Source organism: Durio zibethinus, chromosome 2 (assembly GCF_047325235.1).
Source record: "Durio zibethinus cultivar Kanyao isolate XHJ-2024 chromosome 2, ASM4732523v1, whole genome shotgun sequence".
Classification (NCBI taxonomy): Eukaryota; Viridiplantae; Streptophyta; class Magnoliopsida; order Malvales; family Malvaceae; genus Durio; species Durio zibethinus.
Window position 1 is genome coordinate 8755468 of NC_143163.1, and position 21367 is coordinate 8776834.

At 37.5% G+C, this 21367-nt stretch overlaps 1 protein-coding gene across 1 annotated transcript; it reads right to left on the reverse strand.

The window, feature by feature from the left end:
- Positions 1-33: 33 nt before the first annotated feature.
- LOC111309224 (Zinc finger, C3HC4 type (RING finger) family protein) lies at positions 34-19577 on the reverse strand. Its single transcript, XM_022908201.2, has 13 exons — positions 18928-19577; positions 18114-18840; positions 10733-16719; positions 8942-10482; positions 8244-8507; positions 7646-7866; positions 7128-7399; positions 3788-6833; positions 3574-3706; positions 2768-3291; positions 1754-2665; positions 765-941; positions 34-626 (listed from the first exon to the last, which is right to left on the reverse strand). The coding sequence occupies exons 1-13, from the start codon at positions 19269-19271 to the stop codon at positions 429-431; spliced, it is 14346 nt and encodes a 4781-aa protein (XP_022763936.2). The 5' UTR covers positions 19272-19577; the 3' UTR covers positions 34-428.
- Between the last annotated feature and the right edge of the window lie 1790 nt (positions 19578-21367).

Consider the following 21367-nt stretch of genomic DNA (forward strand, 5'->3'; position numbering starts at 1 on the left):
ACTGTCATCTCCATTTTACAGAGCAACAGAACATGCACAAAGGAAAACGTCTTTTACCAGGTAGAAGGACGGAAGAAGAGATTGAGAGGTTCGTCCGAAATTTCTTTACAGAGACGTACATATTTTCAAATAAAAGCAAAGAATTAGCGACAAGACAATGGTGTCACTTTCCCTTCTCTTCTACTATAACAACAAAGACGCTATCCATTTCCACTTTCTTCTGTACGTAAAAAGGATCTTGTAGATAAGCCATTCAAGAAGATCCTCACAACATCAAAAAATTTGTGTCCATACCTATGTACAATTTTCTTACCACTTCTTGGTAAAGGAGGGAGAAAGAAAAAAGACTTGAAGCATGCGAGTTGAATAACGTCAATGCCATAATGGCAAATAAATCACAAATAACCTCTTAAAGAACTTTGAGGTTGTCATGGCCGGTAAATTCTGGTGGTTTCTTTTACCTGAAGCCGACAGAACGGACACCGAGAAACTGCAGATGAGCATCTACGACAAAGTACATGGCCGCAAGGAACTATTGTCATGTCAACTTCATTGCTCAAACAGACCCGGCAAAGCCATGCTGCTTTTGCTGTATCAGCTTCTTTTACAGCAACATCAACCTTTTCCTGCAGATTTGGACCATGACATTCAAAACTCAGCTTTCAATAAGACTTGATCACAAGTCAGTAGCTATGCATTGAGTTTTAAAATACAGACTATGATGCTAGATTTTGCAACATCATTTTAACATGCAAAAATCGAACCTGTTCAAGCAGAAGTGCTGTTCGGGATTCTTTCAATTGTTCTTGGAGGGTTACAGTTTTCTGCAATAGTGACTGCTTCTCCACATCCAAGTTGATTCCAGCTGCAGAAAGCATCTCGTTAACTGCCTGAACCAGTTCTGCAGCTGACACTCGGCCATACTGGAGCTCTTTAATAGGCTGCATTAACAATAAAGAAAACCTTACCAGTTACTGCTATGATAAAACAGTATAGTAATGTCCATTCTAACACTAATGATTACCATGGAACAAGAACAGTAATGCCCTCTTCACATCAAGACATAATTTGCTTCATTTGCAAATCCTATATCATGCTAAGGCAGAATTATCTGAATCAATTTAGATATAGCTCCGAGATATCTAAACAATTTTAGTTTAAATTTGTAAATTTCATAGCTGTTTATCTAAATTAGTCTCCCTTTCTTGCCCTAGATGGAATTGTTTTAAACATAACTTAGTTACAAGGAGCAAAGCAGCTGCTCAGAAGCATACATTGGAACAAGAACAGTAATAGGCTCTTCACATGAAGACATAATTTGCTTCATTTTACAAATCCTCTATGACGCTGAGGGCAGACTTATCTGAATCAATTCAGATACAGCTCTGAGATATCTACATAATTTAAGTTTAAACTGTAAATTAGTCTCCCTTTCTTGCCCTAGATAGAATTGTTTAAAAAATAAGCTTAGTGACAAGGGGTAAAGGGGCTGCTATTGCTTCTGATGATGAAGATGCCAGGCAACAGCTCAAATGCCATCAAGTTCTATTAAAGTCTTCCCCCAACACCCCCCCCCCCCCCCCGCGGGTACTCTCAAGGAGTTGGCAAAGTGACACAAATGACGATTCCAGTATGAGTACAGAATCCACATGGCTATGTGTAATTAATTGAAGCAACAGTCACAATCATATTTCAAGCATCCTGAAAGTAAACTGATAAAAGCACTAGAAGTAGCAAGACAAGGATCCAAAACCTGAGATGATTTTCTTCTGCCTCTTTCAGAACTTTCTGGCATCTCATTGTGAGTCCTGTTATCAGTTATAACATGATTATCCTCAGGCAAGATTGCTGAGGAAGCATTGTTTCCCATTGATACACTTCTAAATGAGAAAACCTGTGAAGAAAGAAGAGATTCAGTCATTCCTGGTGCTGTTTCCACCTTGAATCTATAGAGGGCTTGGCCTGCAGAAGGTCTGACATCCTCTGGAACTCTACCATATTTCAACTTCTCTCCATTTTGAGTCCGCCAAGCCACTATTTCTCCCCTATAAAATGGCCTCAATGGGTGAAGTTGCACTTGAAGAGCATCTTGAGGTATTATTTCTTTGCCCATCAAATTGTTACAAGTGGCTTCAATTTCTTCTCTCTTGTCAGAACAAAGTTTTAGAATGTCAACAATTACAGCCTCAGACCCTTCAGGACAGGAAAATAAAGATCCTATAGGCAATGGGATTGGGGATCCTAAAACCTGGCTTACAACAGTTGCTACAACATCAAGAACAGATATATAAGCTGGAGGCTCAGCAACGAAAATACAGCTTTTAGACTGGTTGATGAAGTAAAGAGCCCGATGTCTAGATCCATTCTCCCACCCTGGAATTACAGAATCCTTAGATACAAAGGTAATATCTAGAGACCTTGATAGGAGCCAAAAACGGGTATGAAGGCACTTAACAAACTGCAACTTGTCTGCAAGAGATTCTAGAGAACTCTGCACAGTTCCCAAAGCCATATTATTAATTTCTGGAACATAACCGGCTATGCTAGTTACAAGAGTCCACAGAGCACCCTGAAAGGATCTGCTTAATAGCTTCTCTCTGACAACAGCTAATGGGATGGTGCCAATACTATCCAAAGTCTCTAAACTGTCTTCATTATGGAGTTCCTGCAAACACAAGCATATAAATTAAATGAACACAAATGCTCAGTATTCCAGAAGAAGGCTATGAAAATCACTTAAAAAGTCAACAGAACAAGATCAAAATACCTCAGTGACAACATCAGATAGCTTTTTGATGCCCAAGAATGTACATATTCTTTCCGGAAGATTTGGGTGAACAAATTTTAACCTAGAAAAGTCAATATGCTTAACAAATCTAGAGCCATATGAATCAATGTAGACACAAGATTTTGCATGAACGAGTCTGCAACCATCATCTGGGACTACAGCATCTGATTTCCAGTCAAGCCTATCAAGCATATTTGCCTCAACAGTTCCATCGCAGACAAAATATAGAATTTCCATCACAGCACGGAGTTCATTTGGATTTAGGCGCTGATATCCACATGCTTGCTGCAGATTTAACAGAAGCTCTTTTGCAGAAGCAACTGATAGCATGTCCTGAAGTCCCAAATCCTTAAGAATGTTCACAAAAGGAAGATATAGAGAAGGAAGTTCAAATGCGAACGGAGCCAAATTAATTGTCAAACGTGCAAAAAGAGAGTTAGCTGGCACTAGGCGTGTTCCATTTGCAGCAGGCAGAAATGCTATTCCATGCAGCTTTGCTATATCTGCATGAGCCAAACTTTGATACCTTTAGTCACTTCTAACTTTAGAATTCCAACATTGTGATGTGCAAAATGTAAACATATGTAAACCAAGATTTCATGCACTTATTAATAATTAGATTAGTGTGAAAAAATCAGAGACGCAATACTGTTATTACCAACCAAATAGATATAAATCAGAAAACATAAATAAAGTGATGTTCGCAAGAAACTAAAGAAATTTAAATACGTTGCTATAAATTCATTCCCTTCTAGAGGCAATTGATAGCAGAAGAACAAAGCAACCTGAAGAAGAGAGGGAACCCCGAATTTTATCCAAATATTTCAAAACTTCATAAGAAGCATCATCAATGGTCATCATGCCGGATGCAGTAGGCCAGTGAGCAAGAGTGTCTTCACCACCATTTTTCCCAATAATCTGTATCAAGTTCTTGTTAGTTGTGTGTTTTCATATGCAAGTTCTATCAGATGAAAACAAAAGGAAAGTGAAGTTTCATACCTGTAGATGTTTTAGGACTGTAGCAAAGGCCGGAGGACTCCTCAGGTGCAGTGCCCCCCACGAGTATTCAGGAGGAATAACATTTTGTCTAGAGAGTATAGGAGCACAGCTCCAAGCAAGAGGCCAGTCCTTTGATAGAATAGCTTCACTATAGGAAGCAAGAACTCTCTTGCCACCCACATTTGGCAAGCCTAATTCAGCCGGTACACAAGAAATCTCCCCTAAGAGATTACAGAAGTTGTTTCCATAAAGGACAGCAAAGTTTGTGAGCACAGCTTCAATAACAGATCCAGCCAAAGTCCACACTTCCATAGAGACTTCACCATGACAGTAGGTCATGTCCATCTCAAAATCATCAAAATCGCCAGTAGACTTCATGCACTCACTTCCAAGAAACTCTACCCTTTTGGCACATTCAAGTATCACATCAGCTTCTGTTGCAGTTCTAAGGCCCACCTTCCGTAGAATATGCAGCCACCCATTTGTACTAAACCTTTCACCAGGAAATTTCTTCCTCTCACCAGAAAATACAGATGCTAGTAAAGCATCCCCTGGATCAAACAAGTCCTTAGGCTTGTATAAATCAGAAGAAAATTCATCAGCATTCCGGACAAAATTAGTTCCTCTTAGAGCTTCAACTACAGAAGAATCGGCTTGGAGGTCTTGCCAATTTGTATAAAGATAGATTAATATATCCTCTCGCTCATTCAGAGGTTTTTCTTCAAAACAAGGCAGACTAAACCTTACCAAAATTTGTTGATCACGCAACTCAGGGACCCCAAGAGCTCGAAGTAGTGAACATTCAATTGAATCTGTGGAATAAGATAGGCAGCGCTCATCACATGGTTTAAGGAATGAATTTGATGAGATTATACAATGTTCTTGGTTGTTTAATCCTGTGCATGAGCCCAAAACTGTTCTGTAGATAGGCAACAACAGCAACACTTCGAGTTCTTCTCTTCCATATCTGGAACCATTATTAGAGAAATCAAGAGCAAAAAGATTAAGAAGTTCATCTCGATCAGAAGCAGAAAATGATGTAAGTTCAGGAAAAAGGCCAGCGTGTTTAGCTGCAACGAGCTTGGAGGCAATAACTTGCCCTAATGATTGGCTGGATGCAGGAAGAACATTGCAAGAGGTAGCACAATCCATGAAAGCAACATCAAAAACAGGGATATGGCACTGATTCAACAATGATACCAACCAAGGGTAACGATTTTTGGATGTTTCAAAAGCTGAAATGTAGAGTTGAATTGAATCAGAGTCAGAAGTTTGATTGACAGATACTCCAGTTAGATCACGTTGTATTGCAGTTGCATCCATGATGCCATCACCAGATGTTCGATCGGTAATAGGAGGTGGAATGAAGACCAGATGGCACTCCCTTACACGACATAAAATTGGCCTACCAAGAAAGGCAGGAATTAATGGCCAATCAGAAAAGAGAGAGAGGTCCTCTGAGGATCGACCAAAGCTTTTCCAAAAGGTTCTTATCCATTCAGGGGAAGGACCACCTTCACCACCAGAACTTGATGTATTCTCCCAGGAAAACCAAGGAGCCATATTTGACTCCATAACATGATTGACCCAGTTATCGTGAAAAAGTAATCTCAAATGAGTAGCCATCAAGTGAAAAGAGAAACTCTTCAATTTAAGTGATGTTTGAATGGCATGTTTTGAAAAAATATCTGCTAAAATTGACCTATCCAACACTTTTGGGTGGACAAATTTTGCTGCTAAAGGCATCATCAACGACTGTTGCTCCTTGTTTCCTAACCAAAGTTCAGTCACCCCCAAGCGTGCTAAATGATTTGTTGCAGTTGGACATGGCAAGCGCTTGACCTCAGCAGCTATTGACAAAAGTTTTGCGTCTCCATTACCATTTCTGCTGTTACTGCTACCAGCTATATTGTCCCTCTGAGCCAAGGCTCCAGCCCTACCAATATCCTCAACAACTCCACGGCCAAAATCAAATAAAGCCTTCCCCAAATTTGTGACCATTTCAAGTGCATCACCTGAAATGGCTGTATTCTGGGAAGAGGAGCCATGATAAGTCCGCACATTAGGCATCAATACCGAATCAGAACTGCTACCCACTTCATTAGTGCCTCTAATAAAAGCATTTGGGTTAATGGGGTCCACTAACATATCATTTCCATGACAGTTAGCTGATCCTGGGAACTGAATATCAGACAAGCAATACTCAAGAACATCTATAAAAGTATCAACAGATCGAAGAACAATAGAAGTTGATGAAACCTTCAAAAGATCACAAACCATTTTAGGTTTAATTTCTCGAACTGTAATTCCCACTGCATGGATTTCATTCACCAACTCCCACGGTACTGAAAATACCTGATAGTGTTCCTTCACAAAGCTACAAACAGTAGCTGGAAGCAAATTACCACCCACCCCATTGCCAGGCAGGGAGAGAAACATACCTTCTTCAGCCTTGACTAAATTTCCCGAGTACAGCTGCCAAACTGGTAGGTCAACCAGGCGGGTGTAGAATGGCCTTATAACTTGTTCAATCAAGCATTCCCAATCAGCTTTAAGCACTTCGGCTGATGCTGATTTACTATCATCATCAGCTCCATTACTCAGTATATAACCATTAGACCTTGGCCAGAAGGAATAAATTTGATCTCCATAGGCCTTCAAAGACAGAGCAACTGCATGACTGGAACTTGAATCAATACTAGAAGTTGAAGGATCTCTTCTTAATTTCTGCATTTCCACGACCATTTCTATGTAGGAATCGCGAACACAAGACATCAGTTCTCTGTTCCAAGCTTCTATCAACTGATCTCCAGCATCAGGTTGCACCTCATGCAATACTTCATTATTTTGGTATTTAAAGAGATAACGACCACCATTATGGCGCACAAGAAAACATCCAAGGACAGTGACTGGTAAAGTTATAACACCAGACAGAGGAAGAGGAGTCATAATGGAGCTTGTTAGATGACCATTAGCTGGATGACCATTGCGGGATACATGAGCTGCAACTCCAGCTACAGGTGTCAAATTGTATGCTAAATAGCGCCTGAGAACAAAGATGATGACTGTGTTAAAGAACATCAAGAATACTGCTGATATTTCTTAGGGAGAAATGGGAAAGAAGAAGGGATACATGTGCAGAAAATTCCAACTTCTTTTATTCTGAATAAAGAGAACACAAAGCATTTTGAATTATTGCAAACCAACAAAAGCAGCATATTTATGTGGCTTTAAATTAGTTAACAAAAGTTAGGGGAAGAGGGGGGTGGGGGAGTTCGTTTGTAATGGATCATTTACCAATCAGAGAATAATGACCAAGAAACAATTTACTTTCACCTACCTATCAAGAGCCATGTTTCTGGTTTGTCCAGAACCCAGGCTGAGCACAACAAGCCATCTGTCCACAAATCTAGTTCCTCTTTGGAATATGTTCACATCAATCACATGCAATTTAACAGCAGCATTTGAGTTGCTAAATAGCCTGGATATTTGAAACTTTCTCCATTTCTTTTCAGAAAATGGATTCCTCAAGATAGCGGATGATGGATCAATAAAAACAGAATAATCCTGACAAAGCTGTGTACATCCTTCCTCCCATGTTGAAACTGACACCTGGATGTTTGAGTTTACATGGTGATTAATATCTTTGTCAAGAAAATGGTACAAACAAAGTGGTTATTGCCCAAGCCAAAAGTGCTCTTGTGCTTTAAAAGTCCTGGGCTGAACTTCTTAGGCTACCAGTCCTTCATAAATAAAGGAGGTTGCAAAAATGAAGAATCAGGGAAAGTACAATGGTAAGCCAGAAATATCAATTGTTTCAGTGGAAAAAAATGAAATAAAAAGACGAAGAAACTTTACCTGCAAAACTGACTTTAAGAAAATAAGCATCCTAGACGCATGCTCCAAAAATCTGTCAATTATTTGATTTACTTTCTTCAATCCCAATTCAAGTCCATCTTTCAAGCATTCTGGTGATAGAGGCATGCGAATAATTGTAAAGTCCGATGATGACCATGGCATTTTTTGATCAATCAGCATTGGAATAAACTGATCACGAAATCTTTCAGTCAAACTAGTACCTGCAATGAATCAGAAGAAAGAAACAAATCAGTTTTTTACTTTGCTTGAACAGATAAGTGAAGATGAAGTGGTAAAAGTTCTGAATAGCATCTAAATTCTTGGGGAGAGGGATGTATTGTAAAAAGGACGGAAAGGGGAAGGAGAGAGGGCACATAGTTAAGGCTAAACCCATCATTATGCAATAATTAGCCCACAAATCTTCAAACAAATATTACACTTGGGCTTAAAGGTAGAATTGTTCTATCTCAGTTATGAAATACCATATGGTGTTAAAACACAAATCAAATGAATTCTATTTTCTGATAGCTAAGCCTCTACCAAATCAAGTATAAGCATACAAAGGGAGATAAGAAAAGGCGAGAACAAAAAAAATTACCAATCAAAGAAAACATTTTTGCTGCTGCAGCATGACTTGACGCTACAGAAAGTGCTACACCACGAGGATCGAACATATAGAAGTAGCCACCAGAGATAATAGACAGGAGATCACATATGAAGTAACAGCTTAGCAATCCCAACCCATAGTTTAGAGTATTAGTACGAAGTCTCCAGGGAGGGAGCAGCTGAAGGCCACTTATCTCCTCTCTATTCAAGCTGGCCCCTTCCAAAATAGCTACCAATGCTGGCCCTTGAAATTCAACTGCACTTGTAAAATAAAACAATATTCAGACAATCATCCTGATGACAACAAAGGACAAAGCTAGGCAAAGTGTTTCGAAAAATGAACTATGGAATATAATAAACTCACTGCAGGACAAGATTGTGGTTATTTTTGGAACAGAAAGTTGCACCACAGCATATAAGAAATGAAGTCAACTATAAAAGCAGATTTGCAGAGTTCTACCACCTTCCTAGCCTGCTATAAGTTAATTTTACTTTTAAGCCCTCGGGTCTATGACCTATACAGAACTTCTAACTGTAGAACAAACATCAACCATAGCCTAATCTACCCATTCCAAGCAGATGCAGTGACAAAAGAAACATTTAGGGAAAATTCCATCTTGTTGAGGAACAAGGTCCCACATATCACAGGTTCAACCAACTTAAAAAATTTCTAAAATTAGCACTGATTACCTAAGTTGTGCTGCAGCAAAGACTGGTGAGGATGCTCCCTCTTGTCAAATATTAGGTGTAGCTTCTTAGCTTTACAGCAATCTGCCAACTCAAGCAGGTCAAACAACAAAAATTCATTGTTGCCATACAGAGACAGAAGTTCCTTTATTCTTGCAAAATCCATGCATGGCAGATCTTTAGTCATATCTTCGCTTACTAAAGAGAGACAGCGGAGCGATTTTACACCCAACCTATTTGCTAAATCATTGTTGATACTTGGATGTATAAAATGTTTGCTAAACAGAGCACTATTTTCTATCCATGGTGCATCATTATACACCAGCTCCCCAGCAGACATCAAAACACCACATGAATCTGGAATTAGCAATGGAGTATTAGAAGCCTCAAAAAAAGGTTTGTCTGATGAACTGTCAGCAATGGCTTCAAGGACACAATTGACAAAATCAAGTTGCTCAGCTGATAAAGGAAGCCCCTTCAAATCATTCTGTAGGCATTGTAGAACATGGACGTAGTCCCAAATACCAAAACTGAGTCTGACACCTAATTCCAAGAGCAAATCTCTAAATTCTGCTAACTCAGATGGGACAACATACAAATAAGGAGTAAACTTCACAGGAGAATCAAATGCAAGTGCATTTGAAGAAACAAAATCATCTCCAATCCAAACCCATGAAACACCATCCAAAGCAGATTTCAACACCATAAAATCATCAGTACCAATATGTTCTTGCAATTTAGAATAAAGCATTGGGATGCCCTGTTGTAGTGCAGCATCAAAATCAGGCTCCACCAAAGAATGTAACTTCAGCTGGTAGTAGGACTTGGACAGCTCAATTAATTGTGTTGAAAGAACATGCATGTTTAGCTGATCCATCCAACCAAGCCTATGTTGTAGATATAGTAAGTCACATTGACCATCTAGGATATGCATCGTAGAGGACACCATCCACATCTGAGATTTAGGTCTCACAACGCTCGGGGATACTAGATGGCTAGTGGATTTTAACCATGGGAGTCCTTGAAAAGGGGGATTGACAAAAACTGGGCACCAAACGATGGTTTTCATTTCAGACCAAAAATCTTCTTCAGGCATATTGCCAATCAAGTCCCCTATAACACTGTCAATGTCTATATCATCCTTACAAATGGTTTCCTCCCTGTTAGAGGGGTCAAGAGCAACTGGAGCACCTTCTGAAATATCAATATTCTGATAAAATACGGCACTTGGCATCTCTTTGTTATTGCTTTCTGATGCAGGAATTTTTTCTGCATCACCTTCTCTCTCAGATGAAAGCTTACATGCAAGAGCATCTAAATAGAGAAGCAACTTCCTCCCACAATTTGCTGCTTCTGGGTCCCCAGATTCATGCAGTACAGAAACAGATCTAGCACAATCAAGAAAACCGATAAAGCCTAAAGTCCTTCTCAATCCAAGGCTAACTAAAGTGTCTAAAGTTTCAGGATCCGTGAACTTCTCAGAAGGGAAGAAAACTTCTTTATGGAGCACTTTTTGTAACCCAGGGACTCGAGGATCATAAAGCCTGCAAAGAACATCATAGCAAGAAATTGATAACAGGGAATACTTCAAGTGATCTAAAAAAATAATTCATTAAATATGTAGGTTTGTCGCAGAAACAGAAACCTCTGATTTGAGTCAATAGGGTGGAAGGAAGTAAAGCATAGTAGCATTACTAATTAATTGGTCTAAAACTTAAATATTTGCAAACTTGCAGCACACAAGAAAACAAAGATATGATTTGGAAAACAGATAAGGTGCTTAAATGAATAAACCTGGATGGTGGCTGCCAAGAACCATTTGCTGCCAGAACAAAAGGTGTTGTGGAGAGTGCAGATCTGATGGAGATGTCTTCCTCAATTAGAAGCTTCACATCATGTAAAATGGCAGGAAAAGCTCCCTGCTTTGAAAGGAATTCTGACATGTGATTAAGAACATAACTTTTATAGAATTCCACCTTTGATGGCTCTTTAATATCCAAATACCTTGTCAGAATGATTCTCTCCCTTTCAGATTCTGCTCGCACAAAATCATCATTTAATATATCCTCACAGATGCCATCAGGTTTAAGCCATTTGATAGGTTTACTCAGGCTGACTAGTTTTCTATTTCTATACGACTCAAACATAGGAATATGTTTAATGATGTCAATATGCATGTCGGTTATCTGCTCTTCAAGGAACCACTTCGACTGCAAAATATAACAACGAAGTTCATGCAGCTCCCCTTCTAATGCATCAACGAAAAGCCCCTCAATGCTCTCCATTTTACCATTATTGGCCACTGCCAGAAATGCATTTAATATTCCACTTGCTGTTGGAGACTGAACAAAGAGTTCTAGATGTGGATGCTGTATTTCCAAGTCATGCCTTAAAAATAAACAACCAACTTTTAGCAACAAAGTAGACATGTTCTCACTCCACCCATCATATTTAATCACATTTGAACTTTTAACTAGTTGCAAAAGATAATTTTCTTCAACTGGCAGTATAGGCCACTTATAAAATATTGAGAGGTCATCACAACACAACTTCAAATAATTCCACAGCAAAGTTATCCATTCTAAACTTGGCTGGCCTTGATAACCAGGCACCCAGCTTACCTTCTTAGCAAGCTGCCAATCAGCTGGAAGTAACTTTAAAAACAGCTTCTCAAGCAAATGGCATGACAGAAAAGAAATATTTGATAGCTCACTTTGGGCCAAATCACATAGTTTGCTATGAACCACTTCCGGAAGTTCACAATAAACCAATTGTTGTGGAAGTAAATCCTTGAGAAGACGATATTCATCCCCCCTTGCAATATATATTCTTTCACCAGCTCCAGTCTTCTCAAAGGTTGTAAATGAGCCATCCGCAAGAGGTAACAAAGGTAAACCAAACAAACAATCAGCTTGAACGGGAATTTTTAAGTCAAGTAAGCAATATTCAAGGGTCAAGATCACTGCATTCCTGTTCTTGAAAACACGTTTTCGCTGAGTCAACAGAGACCTTAAAAGCTGAGGTGTCAGATAATGTAACAATGGGCAGGCTTCCGTGAATCGCTCTACAACTGGTTTGGGAACATTTGCAAGAGGTAGACTAGCATCACATAGTGCTTCAACAAGCTCATGAGCTTTATGGAAGGCAAAATCAGGAAAAATAGCTTGTTTTGTTGAAATCCACTGCCCCCCTCTAGCTTTTGTGTACAATATACGAAGACCAAACTCAGCAATGAAAATATAAAGTTTCCGAACCACAGATGCCCAAGGCTCTAATCCTGTCGTTGTTGGCCAAAATGAAAAGAACAATTCAGATGGACCAATAAGTGAAGCAATTTTCTCAAGCAAGTGACCATATGCAGGAGCAACAACATCTTCAAGGAGGTAAATATTCCAGTCTGAGCGTTTTTTCCCACCACCAGCCATGTCATTACCAAACCAAATGTCTCTCCGATTTGATGACAACTCAAAATATGCATTAACATGTGCTGGAAGACCAGTAATGATTGGCAGAGGCAAAAAGCAAAAAGCACGGCCCTCAATGTGCTTCCTATCTTGAATGGAATGCATAGAAAATTGAAAAAGATCAGCAGTACAAGCATTCTCCTGGCTAAAGGCACCAAACATTTCTCCATCCACCTTGACAGAGTGTATATGTGCAGCAACACAAGCCCAGGGGATTGATTTATGAATCTTGTCATCAGAAACTATACTGTTGGTTTTAGCTCGCCCACTGCCTAAACATTCACCAGTGATCCAACAGTGTGACATAATACCAGCTGAGTTTTGTTCGGTCACCACAATCTTCTGACATTTATATGGCAAATCTCTAACTATAGACTTACTCAATTTCTTCAGCAATTGATCTTTATCCATTCCACCATGCTGTTTTGCATCAATAAGGCCAAACATTTGATGCAAAGCATCAGAATTCATTTCTGGCTCACTAATGCAGTTTCTCTGCACACGATGCATGAGTTGCATTTCATGACCAGTTCCTTCCTTCACAAAAATGGAGACAGACTTCACACTACGAAGAAACAGAAGAGCTTCAGAAACAACAGTAGAGAAAGAAGCAAAGAGAGACATAACATCATCAGGGGAATATCCTTCTTTCTTAATCTGGCTCCGTGAAGCAACACTAGCGCTCCTAAGAGGGAAGCGGAAAAGAGTGCCCGGAAAAAATTGCTGCAAGTCACAGCCAAAATATAAAAATGGAGAAAATTGATCAGGAAACTGCTCTAACACCTTTCTCCCCACAAATTTTATTCTCAGCCCCGGGTGGGAGGGGGAGATCCCTGGCAAATAACTAGCATGAGGATCAAACATAACGATGTTTTCCCCAGAAACAAACGTGGGAATGTCTGTGAAATGATAAACACAATTAAAGCCCAATCCAAATCTTCCAATTGCAAAAGGCTTTTCAAGTTTGCTTTCCTGACCAATACGAGATATTGCATATAAATCTTGTGGACTAAATACAGAATCATTGAAGCAGTAAAGGGCAGGGCCTTGCCAGTCAGCCATTTCAGGAGAGAGAACAGAAGAAGTTCCATATTGAGTTTTATCCAAAAGAAAGATCACCTCAGAAGCTCCTGCATCTTCAGCATTTTGAACCAGCTCAAAGAGAATTCCAGGTCCATCTGCATACATCTCGAGTATATGTCTGAGCCTTGTTGTCAAGGCTTCATGCTGTCCAAAGGCTTCTGCGGCTCCAGATAAACTCAAATTCATTGAGTCAGCGCTCTCAGCTAGCAAGATTCTACGAAGTGAGCAGACACCAAGCTTCTCTGCAACCTCATTTGATATGTTTCCATGAACAAATTTATGAGTTCTCCTTGCATTCAAGACTGCAGCAGATGGACCACTAAATAAGGTATCAGTGTCATCGGACCCAAGCAACCAGGGGGCATCATTATAAACTAAATCATTAGCAGGGAATAGCCTCCCTGATACATCTGGCAAATAGATCTTAACTTGTTCATGAAATTGAACCCCTGAAAGATGCTGAACAATCAGTATCGCTGCCCTGATTTCGTTGGCATCAAGTGGAGATGAACCTTTTCTGGCAGCCATTCTGCCTAAAATATTAGCATAATCAGAGGGCTTCAAAAACTCTCGAATGCCAAGCTCCAAGAATAACTCCTTGAAAACTGCTAAATCCATTGGTATAACACGTATATAAGGAGCCAAGTGAAGAGGACCATCAAGAACTACCTCATCAGAAGTTGCAAAACCATCTCCCACCCAAATCCAACGGCACCCTTCCAAAACAGCCTTTACAATGTCCATCTCATCAGAACCAATCATGTTCATTAATATAGAGTATATCCTTGGCATTGCTAGAGCTAACTCCTGACGGAGCACCTGTTCATTCACAATCTCATTGTTTTTCCCAAGCTCAAGCAACTGGGCAGCAATTGCACTCCCCCCTGGTGGAGCTAGCCATCCCAGGTTATAGGACAATGCTGTCGAAGAACATTCACCATCTAGTATTCGCATGCTTGCGGAAACAAGCCACAAGTCTGTTTGCAATCTCACAAGCTTTGGGGGAGCAACTTTGGATGATACAACAGGCCATGGTAAAGCTTGAAATGGAGAAGAAACTAACACCGGACACCAACAAATCATTCGGAGATCATTCCAAAACTTTTCCAGGTCAGATCTCATGTTGCGAGGCTTAAATGCAGTTGCAGCTCGTGAGAATATTCTGTTTACAGTTCCTTGATCATCACTTGATTGATTGGGAAGCCATTTCATCGCATTTACTTCTAAGTATGAAAGAAGTATTTTACCTCTTGAATGTGCCTTTTCCTGATCTTCATTCATCATTCGCTCAACTTGTCGGGCACTTTCTATGACGGTCTCAGGAGTTACAGATGTCCTAAGGCCCAAACCCTGCAGCATGTCCAAGATGCCAGATTCTTGGAAAGGGCCAGAGGGGAAACTATCAGAGTCTTCTAGCAAAGCATATAATTCGTCGTTACGAGGATCATAAAACATTGAAGGACATTTAAGTGCACCAGTAATGGTAGGAACAAATTCCAAATTTCTCAAGTAATCCCGAAGAGATGTGTCTTCAAGAGATAACTGTGGCAGGTTTTCCAGAATCGAAAGCATAACACTGTCACGAACTTCAGTATGCATTTCTTTTATACTATTTAACACTTGCTGCCTGTAAAAGCAAGCTTTCCCCATTCTCTCAACTTCATAATATCTTAACAAAATCTCTTCTTCACTATTTGAGGAGCAAAGAATGAATTCACCTCCAAGAAGATACTTGGGAATTCCTAAAGGAGGTAAGTACTTTTGAGGATTCTCTAAGTCAGAAAAACAAAAATGTTGAACAGATTCTCCAGTATAGACTCTATAAATGGGCAGTTTCCTGCACTTTTTTATTCTAGAACTGTTAACAGAATCTCCCACATACCATTTTGGATCAAGAAGAAATTCACGTAGCTCATTCCTCTCTTCAGATGTCAAGTTACAACTAAATGTTTGTATCATACTGCCATTTGAAGAGACAACATCAAAAATGGATTCCAAAACACCTGAAAAATTGGAATCAAATACATAATGAGACAAATCAGGATGTTCAACACCATAATCAGGGTCCAGTATCTTGCATCCAATCTTCACAAGAATGTCTTGAATTCTATCAGAAAGTTTCTCTGCCTTGATAAGCTTTGACTGTCTAGAAGGTCGATATAAATATCCAGAGGTTGCAGGCAAGATAGGCCAATCACCAAACAACGATAATCCCTCACCCTGATTCTGGATATATTGCCAAAATAGCATAAACCAGGATTTAGTTGGATAAGCAGAAGATGAATCTGGTTCCCAGAGAACTTTGCTTTTATATCTCCATTCAGCAGGTACAAATCTAGGAAATAACTTAACAAAATGCTGAATACCGAAAACAGTGAGATTTGATTTTGATGACGTTGCAATAGCAGATAGCCTACTCAATATGCTAAGGGGAATGGTCCTGTCAATTATTCTATCAGAAATTTGTCGAAGCAGCATGTATTCTAACTCATTACAAACAAAATAAGAAACCCCTTTCATGGCTTCTGAAAATAAACCAAAATCACCATTCGCCAAAGGAATCAATGACAGGTTATTAGCATAAGTACCTACATCAGCATCAATCAAGTCCTCCAGACAATATTCCAATAATACAAGTTTATAGGATTTGCTCAAGCTCGTAAGAGTTTTGCAAAACCTAAGAAAATGGCGCACTGTATCTGGAGTGACAACTTTTTGCTGAAAATCAGTAGCATATTTCAGAAACATATCAAACAGGTAATTTGGCAAATGGACAATTGGCATTCCTAGCTGCAGCAGGGCTTCAGCAAGTTCCTTGCTCTTTCCAAACGCCTCATCATGAAGAAAAGCTTCTACTGGTGAGACCCACTTTCCTCCTCCTAGATCAGAATACAGCACAGCAGAATTACCGATATTTTTGTATATGTGCTCGACCAAAATGCTCCATGGCTCGTCAAAGGAACCCCTGGGCCACAAAGAATAGTATGAATTTGTTGGACCTAGCAGCTTTTGCACACCCAGCAGCATTTGCATAAAAATAGGAGCTATAACATCTTCCAAAAGAAGCCTATTCCATATAGAACGAATTTTTCCACTTCTGTCCATATCTGCTCCATACCAAATGCCACGTCGGTTCGAGGAGACCTCGAAGTATGCATTAACTTGCACTGTCAGCCCAGTTCTCACTGGCAAAGGAAGAAAACAGAATGCCTGACCAAGCTTCAGAACAGCATTCTGTTTAAAATGCATCAAAGCAATATGACATTTTAGTAAGGTAGGCAAGAAGTCTGGGGGAAGAGGTACTAAACCACTCAAACCAAAAAGGGTACTACCCTTGCTTTTTTTAGAACTTAGATATACTTGTGTAGAACACCACAAGGTTAACCAATTAATGTAATAAACAAATCTTCTCAGCTAAAACCAGAGCATCTTCAAAGAAAGCAAACTGAATTCAGAAGCCTAAATAAACAGTATGTAAGAATAGGATTCTGATACAGTTGAAGGATAACTGCTAAAGCACCAAAAAACATAAATAAAATAGATAAATAAGAAACCCACGTGTGCACAAAAAACATATGAAAATAAACAGTTATAGAGTCATGCACACATATTAGTAACAACTATTTTAAAAGAAAAGATCAAATATTCCAACTGCTCACTCAGGCACTCAGCTACTCTCCAACAGCAACCAAAATTTTCCATAAGGAAATATTGCTATTTAAAAAGAAAAAAAAGAAGACTTCCATACCAAGGAACTGGCATTAAATTAATTTTTAAATATGGACAATTAAATTTTGCTTCTTCTCATCAATAAGAATATAGGCAGTGCAATATTATTAAAACAAAATGCAGTGAATATTCAGAAGAGACTTTTGAACATAGTTTTATGAAACATGATCTTGGTAAAAAAGTTTTTTAAAAAAATGCCCTATGCAACATGCTAATTTGTTTATTATTTAATAAACAAGAGTTACAAATTGCATATAAGGATAAAGTAAAATAAAGTTCGATTACAGAAAGAATGTTTTCGATGTTATAAAATCAAGACTAAAGCAACTCAAAAACAAGCTTTGGGTAAACTATCCTGCAAATCCTTTTGCTGGCCCGGCCATGTACACCACTATTTGTTACAAATTGGTTTGCAGTAAAAACCAAATGCTTATTATGCTCCTATGCAGAATCAGGAGAATGATAGAATATTGTAATAAATAAGCTCTTACTAAAGGAAAACTTCTATCGTGACAGATGTTTAATGTCTACATCACCTATTACTTTGAAACTCAGTCCATGCTGTCATGGTACCATACAAGAGAAATTAGTTCAAACAGCCTCAAATGCATGTCAGGCTCCATAACTTACAAAGCCATGACATCAATTATTTTCAATGCCCTACACATTACAAGACTTATTAACGTTAACCAAACCCACATAAAACTATAAAATAAAGCAGCCACACTATGAAATAACATCTCAGGGCAAATAATTGGAGCATGAAAAAGTAATAATTAAAACAAAAAAAAAAATCCATCAAAAGGAAAATGCTATAAGAGATATAAATAAATAAGGCAAGAGAATAAAGGGCATAAATGAAAGAAAATGGAAAGGACATAATAAATATTGCAAATTACATCTGATGAATCGTCCGATATACATGCTGCAACCGATGCCCAAGGTAGCAGGTGAATATCGTACTCTTTGGAAGCAGTAGCAGCAAAAGAACCAATCCTACTAGAAGCAGAAGCCATTGTTTGCACCATATAAAAAGTATCAATCCTCTTTCTACGTTCACTTCCCGTCATCACTTCACTCAAGAATTGGACTGAATACGCATCCACCTCATTATTTGTACTATTAACTGATTTTGACAATCTTAGAAGTGCTTTCCGGTGCCAAACAATGTCATCATTGGGGGAGCTAACAGAGCACGAAAAAAGCTTTTTCGGCTCAGATTCTCCAGCATCCCAGGTATACATTTCTATAGACAATACACTTTTAAGAAAAAGTAAAGAGAAAACTCCTTCCTCAAAAAGCTGTGAAAACATAGAGGAAATATCATCCTCTGAATAAGCTTGCCGCGAGAGCTTACTTCGGGCAGCTTGATCCGAATTCCTCAAGGGAAAACGGAATAAAGTTCCAGTGAAAGGATTTTTCATATCACAACCAAATGCACAATAGGGAAGGAATTGATCTTGGTATATTGAAAGAGCTGAAGAAGAAACATAGTCAATTCTTTTTCCAGGATTGGCTGTTGATACATTGGGAAGATAAAAACCCTGAGGATCAAATAATACCACGTAATTGCCACTCACGAATGAAGGCAAATCGGTCAAGTGATAAACCGAATTGAATCCAACCCTGGAAAATTAAAAGCAAATAAATATGTAGAACGCCAAAATAAAAAAATAAAATAAAAGATTGGAGAGATGTGAGAAAGCGGGTTACCCGAATCGGCCAGTTTTCCAGGCTTGGCCATGTTTACTGCTCCCGCCAATTCTAGAAATACTAACAAAATCTTCTTCTGTGAAAACGGCGTCGTTGTAAGCAAGCAGAGATGGACCTTGCCACTGCGCCAAAGAATCCGACAACAATGAATCCGACCCGTGCGGTCGGTGATCAAGGCAGAGACGAACAGTGGTGGCGCCGGCATCATCGGCGTTCTGAATAAGTTCCTTTAACACGGTCGTGCCCTCCGGGTAGTTCAATAGGACCTCCCGGATCCGCCGGGTCAAGTCCACTTTCTGCCCGAAGTCTTCGAGAAGAATCGAGTCCCGTGCCGGCGTCTCCATTCTTTCCCTTCTTTTCTATTTTCGCGGGCGATCTTTTTTTTTTTTTTTGGTGGAAATTTTATGAGGGGAAATACGAAATCAAGCCATACAGATGGATTTATTTACGGGCAAATCAGAGAGAGCATATGGGTGCGGGAAATGAAACAAAAACTCCTATATTTGAGCCAAAAAGAAAAAAAAAAGTATCCAATGGCGGTGGAATGTTTGGTTACAGCTATTTGTCGTTTGGTTTCTGATTATCGCCGGTGAACGTAGTTTTTACGGTCAACCAACTAGACGTCAAAGTTTTTTTAGTAATTTCGAGATGCCGATTTTAGGCAGGTGATTTCATAAAAGTATTGGGCCTACAATAAAATTTTGAAGAAAGTGATAACGGTGAAGGAAATAAAATAATTTGTGAAAGAGTTTTTTTCTTTGGGAAATTGTGAAAGATGTCAATGTCCTACCATATTACATAATAATAAATCTTAATAAAATATATCAACAGTTTTTGTCAACCTTTCTAATTTTTTTTGTCCTTACTCTTTTGTCGTTAATATGTAATATTTTTATTTACAAAGAAAAGGGTATTGTCAACATTTTTTATTTGGCCGTCAGCGTGTAAGGCTTGTAAGCCTAGTAAAAGGGTTTTTTTTTTTGTTTGCATCCCTTTTTATTTTTCACATTCATTTTTTAAATTATTTTTAGATAAAATTATTTAATTATTTTATAAAAAATTTTAATTTTAAAATTTTTATTTTAAAAAATTTTTAAATTATTTTGAATTTAACTGATTTAAAAATATCATTAGAAACATTGATTATTTACTCTCAATGGTTAAAATTAAGAAATAATTAAAATGCTCACATTCTATAATCAAGTATTTTTTTGTTAAAATTATAGATTTTATTTATCTTTATAAATAAATTTATAATTATTTAAAACAAATCATTTTTTTCAATGTTATGGAAATATGAGAATTTTTTTCTTTAACTAAATTTTTGAATTTATGGTTCAAAGTTTAGGATTTCTAGATTTAGGGTTTTAAAGATTTTAAATTTTAAATAATTTATATGATATGAAAAATCGGATATATATTTTTAGTAAATTATATAACTTATCGAAAATACATTTTAAATGTTATTTGACTTACCAAATATAGATATCTAAAATCTTTTAAAAATGATAAGAATAATTAAATAATTTCACTTAGAGATAATTTTGAAAAAAAAATAAAATGATTGTAGAAAAAAAAAAAAAAAAGAATGCATTTAAGTAGTGTTTGGTAAGCACTCAGTGAATTTACATGAATGTGCTCTTAGATCATCAAGAGTGATTAGATTATTACCTTAATTAATCTAATTCCCATATAAAAGCATTTACTTCCCATACAAAAGAGTGAAAACTTTTATCACCATGTGATTTGATATATAAAATTAATAATAATTAATTTTATTTATTTAATGTGTGAATTAAAAATTTGTTACATCTTAAAATTGTAATTATTTTATATTATAAATTTTATATTTTTAAATTAATATTTGTTATAACAAGTTTAAAATAATTTGTGTATTTTTTTAACTTTTTTAATATCTTATATATAATATAATTTTTATTTTTCTTTTATTATGAATTTAATAGATTGATTTTATTTATTAACTCAAAATTTTTTACATAATTTATATTATCAAAATTAATTTATCTATCAATAAATATATATATATTAATTTAATAATTTTATTATATTTCATTATAAAATAAATAAATATTAATAATATTTTATAAATATTTATTTTTAAACAATCTTAAAATTATTAATTTGTATAATTATTACAATATGCATAATTATCTTCGCACTTTTAAACAAAATAATGTTTGATTTTTAATAATATCAAACATAGTGATCTTTATTTCATAAAAATTAATTATTGTTAACAAAACAAAGTGATTTCAAATTAAAGTGTTAAAATCACCCCGGCAACTACATGATCATGATAATCTTGCAAAAGATGCCCAACATACCATAGAAGCTCCTCAAATAAAATTAAAGCAAAGGATGAATTGCTCTTATATATATCAAGTTTTAAACTATTTCAATAATATCCTTACATAGTTAT